At 46.4% G+C, this 9,208-nt stretch overlaps 1 protein-coding gene across 1 annotated transcript in view; it reads left to right on the top strand.

Annotated features, from left to right (window-relative positions):
- Nucleotides 1-9,208, top strand: part of LOC113030438 (aldehyde dehydrogenase, mitochondrial-like) — a 13,278-nt gene continuing 4,070 nt past the window's right edge. The window contains exons 1-4 of the mRNA XM_026181899.1: nucleotides 1-140; nucleotides 8,491-8,593; nucleotides 8,732-8,916; nucleotides 9,007-9,171. Of these exons, the coding sequence (XP_026037684.1) occupies nucleotides 66-140; nucleotides 8,491-8,593; nucleotides 8,732-8,916; nucleotides 9,007-9,171 (528 nt within the window). The 5' untranslated portion in view covers nucleotides 1-65. The remainder of the gene's footprint in view (nucleotides 141-8,490; nucleotides 8,594-8,731; nucleotides 8,917-9,006; nucleotides 9,172-9,208) is intronic.

Genomic DNA, 9,208 nt, shown 5'->3' with positions numbered 1-9,208 from the left:
TTTCCTAAGCTTTGGTTCTGTTCCAGGTGGGTTTTCCTGAAGGTGTTGTGAATATCCTGTCTGGCATGGGACCAACAGCTGGTGCTGCCATTGCAAGGCACATGGATATCGACAAGGTGGCTTTTACTGGATCCACAGAGGTACGACAGTTATTGCCTTTTGTGCCACGAGTTGTTGGTTGGACAGTAACATGCTGTATGTTTGCTAAAACTCATAAATAATTACTGGCATGGCCGAAAGAACGAGTGGCAGAAATGAGCTTCCTCCAAAGGGTGGCCGGCCTCTCCCTCAGAGATAGGGTGAGGAGTTCAGCCAATCCGGGAGGGGCTCAGAGTCGAGTCGCTGCTCCTCCACATCGAAAGGAGCCAGCTGAGGTGGTTCAGGCATCTGATAAAGATGCCTCCTGGGCGCCTCCTGAGTGAGGTGTTCTGGGCATGTCCCACCAGGAGGAGGCCTCGGGGCAGACCCAGGATTACATCTCTCAGCTGGCCTGGGAACGCCTTGGTGATCCCCTGGATAAGCTGGAGCTGGGGAGAGAGGGGTCTGGGTTTCACTCCTTAGGCTGCTGCCCCGCGACCCGCAGATGGACGGAGGGAATTATTGGCACGAGGGGCTGGAAAACTAAAAACAAGTCAAAATATCCAAACCCTCTTATTCTGCACCAGCTGTCGGGCTATGTGATTGAAGCCAAACATGATATGGAGCAGAAAGTGACCACGGCCCAACAATGTGCTGTAGGCCGGCTTTTACTTCAGTTTGTTTCTGCAGCAACATAAAAGGGAGAGGTTTAAATGAGTCCACCACAGAATCACAAGGCTGAACCTGTCTATAAACACTGATATACATAATTAGAAGACATAAGGCTTCTAGAGTGCAAGCTTCACTTTTAGTTTGTGAAACAATTATGCCATTGTTCTTACAAACGCTAAAAATGAAAGATTTGCTGGGTCCTGTCAGAGAGGTGCATTTTAGATGGACTGCAAATGGACAGGCCAGGCAGAGAGCATTCAGACTGCATAACAATAGTGAACATGTGTGTGTAAATGCCAGAAATATGTGGAGCTCTGTTCTAAACATTTCAGGTGATATACAATGATGAAAATAAGGTCAAAGGAAACCGAAGCATTGCCATTGTGTGTACAACGATTGGTAATGCTCGGAATTTAAACTTGTTTTCCAAATATTTAGCAGTCGTAGCAGCAGTGATCACAGGCAGCATTACTCGATCGGACAGCATCCAGCCTCAGAAGTTTGTCCCCTGAACGGGAGACTCCAAATGCAGCCGCAGATACAGTGGGGCAAAAAAGTATTTAGTCAGCCACGATTGTGCAAGTTCCCCCACCTAACATGATGACAGAGGTCAGTAATTTGCACCAGAGGTACACTTCAACTGTGGAGAGACAGAATGTGAAAAAAAATCCATGAATCCACATGGTAGGATTTGTAAAGAATTTATTGGTAAATCAGGGTGGAAAATAAGTATTTGGTCAATAACAAAAATACAACTCAATACTTTGTAACATAACCTTTGTTGGCAATAACAGAGGTCAAACGTTACTATAGGTCTTTACCAGGGTTTGCACACACAGTAGCTGGTATTTTGGCCCATTCCTCCATGCAGATCTTCTCGAGAGCAGTGATGTTTTGGGGCTGTCGCCGAGCAACACGGACTTTCAACTCCCGCCACAGATTTTCTATGGGGTTGAGGTCTGGAGACTGGCTAGGCCACTCCAGGACTTTCAAATGCTTCTTACGGAGCCACTCCTTTGTTGCCCGGGTGCGGTGTGTTTTGGATCATTGTCGTGTTGGAAGACCCAGCCTCGTTTCATCTTCAAAGTTCTCACTGATGGAAGGAGGTTTTGGCTCAAAATCTCACGATACATGGCCCCATTCATTCTGTCCTTAACACGGATCAGTCGTCCTGTCCCCTTGGCAGAAAAACAGCCCCATAGCATGATGTTTCCACCCCCATGCTTCACAGTAGGTATGGTGTTCTTGGGGATGCAACTCAGTATTCTTCTTCCTCCAAACACGACGAGTTGAGTTTATACCAAAAAGTTCTACTTTTGGTTTCATCTGACCACATGACATTCTCCCAATCCTCTGCTGTATCATCCATGTGCTTCTGGCAAACTTCAGACGGGCCTGGACATGCACTGGCTTCAGCAGCGGAACACGTCTGGCACTGCGGGATTTGATTCCCTGCCGTTGTAGTGTGTTACTGATGGTGACCTTTGTTACTTTGGTCCCAGCTCTCTGCAGGTCATTCACCAGGTCCCCCCGTGTGGTTCTGGGATCTTTGCTCACCGTTCTCATGATCATTTTGACCCCACGGGATGAGATCTTGCGTGGAGCCCCAGATCGAGGGAGATTATCAGTGGTCTTGTATGTCTTCCATTTTCTGATGATTGCCTCCCACAGTTGATTTTTTTCACACCAAGCTGCTTGCCTATTGTAGATTCACTCTTCCCAGTCTGGTGCAGGTCCTACAATACTTTTCCTGGTGTCCTTCCAAAGCTCTTTGGTCTTGGCCATGGCGGAGTTTGGAGTCTGACTGTTTGAGGCTGTGGACAGGTGGTCTTTTATACAGATGATGAGTTCAAAACAGGTGCCATTCATACAGGTAACGAGTGGGGGACAGAAAAGCTTCTTACAGAAGACGTTACAGGTCTGTGAGAGCCAGAGATTTCCTTGTTTGAGGTGACCAAATACTTATTTTCCACCCCTGATTTACCAATAAATTCTTTACAAAATCCTACCATGTGGAATTCATGGATTTTTTTCACCATTCTGTCTCTCACAGTTGAAGTGTACCTCTGGTGCAAATTACTGACCTCTGTCATCATTTAAGTGGGGGAACTTGCACAATCGGTGGCTGACCTAAATACTTTTTGCCCCACTGTACCTGCAAAAACACTGCAGTAGTCAGTTACAGGTGCAAAAACTCCATTTGATGACAGGTAGGGAGAACCAGCCCATGTAAACTGGTCTTAGTGAGGGACCGTGCAAACCACAGACTACAGCTGTAAAAGGCTGTGGGGGACTGCGAGCGGGCACGTGGTGTGGACACCCACATCTGTGAATGAGAGAACTCGAGAACGAGGCAACATGGGATTGAGATTAGAGCAGCAATTATTGATAAAGAATCTTTTTTAATGAGCAATAATAAAAACTCAGACATTACAATGTTTAATGGTTTAAATGAGCATCTGTCACATCTGTCAACGCCTCGCAGTTTTACTGTGTACATTTTTATTGGTCTGCAAAAAAACTTTTATTTGTATATCTTACAAAAGCCTTGACCTGTGGCCTGGTGCACCCCCAAACAGTAAAGGTTTTACTGGGAAAAACATGTTCTTCGTCTCTCCCTGAGGTCAGTGTCTCTGTAACAGCTCTTTGCTCTTTGCCGTGCGTACAGACAGACTTCATCACTGCTGCGGTTGTGTTACCAGTCTTCTTATTAAAAACTGGGCCTGCTTGGGCTTAATGTTGTCATACCTTATATTCACACACTGCTCGTAGATACATTTCTATTGCTCGTCTAGTTTTAGTCAGAAATGTGGTTAAACATCATCATTATATGACCCTGAATGTAGAAACCAGGCAAAATTTATGTCGTAAAATAACCCGTCGTAGTCGCCTGAAGCCTCTCCCGGCTTTCTTAAGACTGCTGATGAATAAATAAATAAATACATTAATAATATGATCAGCCCTGGCGCAGGGGGCCTCTTGTGCATCGGCCTAACTGGGGGCTCTTCAATTGGCGGGGAGGTTGTTCCATCCTTGCAGGAGTCCACTCTGCAGGTGGGGGAGAGACATAGGAGAGGTGGGAATAAACCTTAACCTGGGTGTCCTGTTGTCTGTGTAGTCGGGAGACCGACGTGAATGTTGGGGTGGGTAGCAGTTTCCTCTGCGGGTGGGGTGGGGTGGGCTGCCCCGGGTCCTGTGGGGCTTGGCAGTGCTACCGTAGGCCCCCGGTCTGGATGGACCTGGGCTCCTTGCCTTGGTGGGTACCAGAGGACGGGGGTGCCTACTGGGGTCAGCGGGGGAGCTGGCCCTAGGGAGGGGCATCTCCCCTCCTTCTTTTCCTCCCCATCCCCGGCTGCTCCCTCTTCCCGCTCCACCACACTCACCCACACGGCTCTGGGGTGCGGGTGTGTCACGAGGGTGCAGGGGAGACATCCCCCCCCCCCCCCCCCCCCCGTCCCCTTCTGGCCACCTGTGCCTCAATTTTATCTCACAACTTAGACATCCACATTACTCACACTCTCATAACACACACATACTATAGGGCCTTGAGGGTGGGCACGTTAACGGTGGTCCAGCGGACGGTCTGTGTTACTCAAACCTACCTCTGGCGCCGGTGCCCACCTCTCAATTTTAAACCCATGTAGACATTGAGGATTCTCGGGAGGGGCTGCGCTAACACCTGCTGCTCTCTGGCAGCAGCACCATGCTCTTCCCGGGTTTTAAATGCACTTTAGAACAACACGCAGCAACACTACACATGAGCGGGAGGAGGGAGGTATGGGGTCTTCACACACCCCCGTTCTCTGCTGGCCATTGGGGCGGGGGGCTGGGAGGAGATGTTTGGCTGTCCGATTGGCCTCCCTGCTGCTGCGGAGCCTGGGACGGTCTGCTTGCCTCCACCCCGGGGGGAAGGGTAACATCTTTTGGGTCTGGATGCTGTCTATATGTCAGGTCGGGTCTTAGACTCCACCTCTCTGGGAACTCCCAGGCCCTCCAAGGCCTGTCTCCCCTCACCACACTCCCTGCCGGTAACAGATGCCCTCAGGGATCGGTGCGATGGTGGTTCTTGGTGTCCGGGGCTGGGCGCTCAGGTATGTACCGGCTCACTCCCGGTGACTACTTGGCGGGGCCTGGCGCCTGTTGCTCGATCAGGCCTCTTCCGGGGCACGGGGGCCCTCGGGCCTCCGGCCTCTGGGCCTGCGGCTCGGTTCACTCTGGCACAGCTGACTGCCGACAGAGCCAGCGGACACGCCGGTTGCAGCCCCCTCTAGCTTCTGCTCGGTGGCTACTGGGTGATGCCTCGTCTGGGATCCTCAGCTCTTCCCAGGAGGGTGGCACGATGCCCCTCCGGTGGTCCTCCTTGGGCTCTCGCACTCTGGGGCCTCTGGATGTCTGGAGCCTGGATCTCCTCCATGCCTGCTTCATGCCCTGGGGGCGGGGCTATGGTCCTCTACATCCTCTTGCAGACCATTACATGTGGAAACCTTTTGAATACAAGCGCGCAAAAGCCCAAAATTACACCTTTCTTGGCTGCTACTTGAAAGCACATTGTGCGCTGTCGGTCCTGCGTGCTTCTCTTCTTCTCTCAACAGGTGATCCAGGAGATTTTTTTTCCTTTCTCACTGTCCCTCTCCCCTTCTGTTTTTCTTTTCCTTCATCTTTCTTAAAAAAAAAAAAAAAAAAAAAAAAAAACATTGATCGCTGGATAGATTGTTCTAATAAAGCTATCATTACTGAAAAAAATAATATGATTAGTAAATTACATTATGTAGATGTCGTAACGGTAGTTTTACTAATAATTTGTGGATTTGTTTTTAACTCTCCTTCCACACTCTGACAAATGTCAAACACTAATAATAATCACAATGAGTCCTGACTATCAAGTGTGGAGTCCTGTCACAGTGTAAAATAAACACTGATAAATGAGACAAATGACAAACTCAAACTTTCTCTTATGCCTGGCTGTGATTTTAACACAGTACATGTTCTTCTGTGGAGGAATCACTGACACAAAGTATTTACAGAACATTGTTATAAAAGTACTGCTCTTCTTTGTGTTTCGCTGAACTTTATGACAATGTTAAATGAGGAATTTTTGCTTCAGCATCATTTGCATCATTACTATTATTTTTATTACTGTTGAAATCCCAAGTATGCAGTCTGGAATACATTACTGAAACTGGTGTTAAGACATCTACAAACTTTGGGATATCATGTTGAATTTATAATAAAGTATAGCTCAAAAATGTGGACAAGTCGTTTCCACTTGATGGAAGGATCTAAAAAATCAGAATAGACCTATTTATAAGCAACAAACTTATATACAGCTATTTACACAAAGTGCAGCTAATGCCTCAGCAATGTTTGTGCAACTATTTAAACTGTTGACAGAAAACTCTGATTCAAAATCCATCATTTCTCTGGGAAGGGTTCTGATTCTGTGCTGTGTTGATCTGGTGGAGCCGGCACACAAATACAGAACGTCTGGATCGGCTCTGATCCTATTACCCAGCAGGCAATGCAGAGTTTACATGGAGCTGATGGGTGAGGGCACTCGCCTAATTCTGCAGTAGCCTTACCAGCCACACCTGTTCCAGCAGCTCCCTCTAGAACAGGTCACCTCAAACGGGCTCTTACTTTTAAAAGGCTGGAATAACCTGTTAGAGCTATTCATACTAATGTTTCACAAAGGGTTAAAAGGTGAATGTGCACAATTTAGGCTTTAATTGCAAGATGTTTTATTAAGAGGGGAAAGCAGAAATAAATAATAATCAAACAGAATCAAATCACCTGAGGTTTACTTATCTACTCCGAGCTAATGCTGACTTTGTTCTGATCTTTGTGAGCAGAATGGTTGGACAGAGTGCATTTCTCTTTGTGTTACATGCTCTGGGTGGAAATCTAAATTTCCTTAATTTTTATAACCTAACATGGCAAAAATGATCTATGGTCCACCTGGGCCTTACACAGAGCTTCTGTCTGATTTCTCAGACTTTATATCTAATTTAGTTCTGAGCTCAGATAAAATAATTATTGTGGGTGATTTTAACATCCATGTAGATGCTAAAAATGACAGCCTCAACATGGCATTTAATCTGTTATTAGACTCAATTGGCTTCTCTCAAAATGTAAAAGAACCCACCCACCACTTTAATCACACTCTAGATCTTGTTTTAACATATGGCATAGAAACTGAACATTTAACAGTGTTTCCTGAAAACCCTCTCCTGTCTGATCATTTCCTGATAACATTTACTTTTACAATAATTGATTACACAGCGGTGGAGAGTAGACTTTATCACAGTAGATGTCTTTCTGAAAGCGCTGTAACTAAGTTTAAGAATATAATCCACCCACTAGAGAAATAGTTTGCTGCTTTATAAGAAAGCGCTCCGCAAAGCCAGAACATCTTACTATTCATCACTGATTGAAGAAAATAAGAACAACCCCAGGTTTCTCTTCAGCTCTGTAGCCAGGCTGACAAACAGTCAGAGCTCTGTTGAGCCAACCATCCCTTTAACAGAAATTGTATTGGGAGAGCAGCCTGTTGTGCCTGACAGAGACATGGCTGAAACATCATTACCGACTCTGTGATGAGTTTTAGTGGCTTCAGAATGAGCAGACAGAGCAGAGTGAGTGGTGTAACCCTATGCATCATACCATATCCATCACTGACCGGATATGCAACGAGGGCACTGAGCTGTTGGTGACTGGCTGTGTTACCTACCAAGGGAGGTACTTGACTTGATGGCCTGGAGAGTTCAGGAAGGAGTCTGATGTTCAGGTAGACAGGGAACAGGTGGAAGAGGACCTGCAGAGGGTGAAGTATGTGCTGGAGGAAGAATGAAAGTCGGTAGAAGCAATGAGGGAATGAGACGGACATGGAGGGAAAGGTGAACATGGAAAACATGGAGGTGCTGAGGGTAGACGAGTTTAAATACCTGGAGTCCAACCACCAAAGCAACAGACGGTTCACAAGAGGGGGGAAGAAGAGAGTGCAGGCAGGCTGGAGTGGGCGGAGTCAGGGGTGATATGTAACCAAAGGATAGCAGCAGGATGTCATGTGGCGATGTGAAGCAGGCAGGATGACGACCAAAAATGCGGACTCATAGGCAGGACCTCACTCAAACACAGCTTTGTTGATGGATGCCAGAAATACAAAGCTAGACTTGGATACACAGGAAAACAAAACAGTTTTCGTTTGGTCATTATTTAAAGTATTGTTTAGATGTTTCTGTGATCTTCTAGAATAGAATAGCCCTTTGTTATCACCGTACATATACTCCACGCTAATTCAGAGCAGCCACACATCCATTACCTGCTTTATGTGCAAAGACCTGGATCTGTACTGTGGATGCAGGTCTTTGTTAGATTTGTAGAGTCAAGTAAAAGAAATTAGAACAAATGATGTGTTTTTGTGACAGGCTGTAGTAACAAAGAGCAGAAAAGACAGCACTATGTTAAGTGTCTTTTTTTTATTCTTGAATGATTCATAGGTGAGTGTTACGCAACTTAACCAAAAGAAATAATGCCTGACGAGCACGGCTCTGAGTGAGTGAACAAGCAGCCAGTGTGCAAAGAGAAATTTTGCATTTTGATTAGAAAGCGGGAAAAATGTTGAGTCATTTTTTTCTGCAAAATTGACAGCGTATGTTTTAATCCACACGCCTGGTGAATTTTAACGCTCACATCATAAGTAGCAGTGTTGAATATAGCTCTGCCTTTCCTCCTGTCGGTCAGGTGGGTCATCTAATCCAGCAGGCTTCAGGCAGCAGCAACCTGAAGAAAGTCACTTTGGAGCTGGGAGGAAAGAGCCCCAACATCATCCTGTCTGATGCCGACAGTACGTCCTCTGTCCTAAGTCTTCTGCTTTGTGGCAGTGACTGCTATAATGTTACCACTGGACAGTCTAAGAATCTTAGTGCTGCTTCTGTTTTAAGATTGTCTCCAGTGAAAGTTTTTCTGTTTCTTCCTGATTCAGTGGAGTACGCTGTGGAGCAGTCCCACTTCGCTCTGTTTTTCAACCAAGGCCAGTGTTGCTGTGCTGGCTCTCGAACCTATGTCCAAGCCGATGTCTACGATGAGTTTGTGGAGCGCAGTGTGGAGCGAGCCAAGAAACGAGTTGTAGGAGATCCTTTTAACCTTAAGACAGAGCAGGGACCTCAGGTACACATATATAAAGTCTGTGTTGTTCTCAGAGTCGAGTACTTTGCGCCGTCACATACAATCAATGTATTCTTCCAATAAACTCTCCAGATAGATCAGGAGCAATTCAACAAGATTCTGGGATACATCAGCAGCGGGAAGAGAGAAGGAGCCAAGCTGATGTGTGGAGGAGGAATAGCTGCAGACAGAGGATACTTCATCCAGCCTACTGTGTTTGGAGATGTCCAGGACAACATGACCATTGCCAGAGAGGAGGTAGGATGGAGAATAAATAACCATTATAACTGTAACT

This window comes from Astatotilapia calliptera, chromosome 10 (assembly GCF_900246225.1).
Source record: "Astatotilapia calliptera chromosome 10, fAstCal1.2, whole genome shotgun sequence".
Lineage (NCBI taxonomy): Eukaryota > Metazoa > Chordata > Actinopteri > Cichliformes > Cichlidae > Astatotilapia > Astatotilapia calliptera.
The sequence above is the reverse complement of the archived record's forward strand: the minus strand, read 5'-3'. Positions and strand labels throughout refer to the sequence as shown.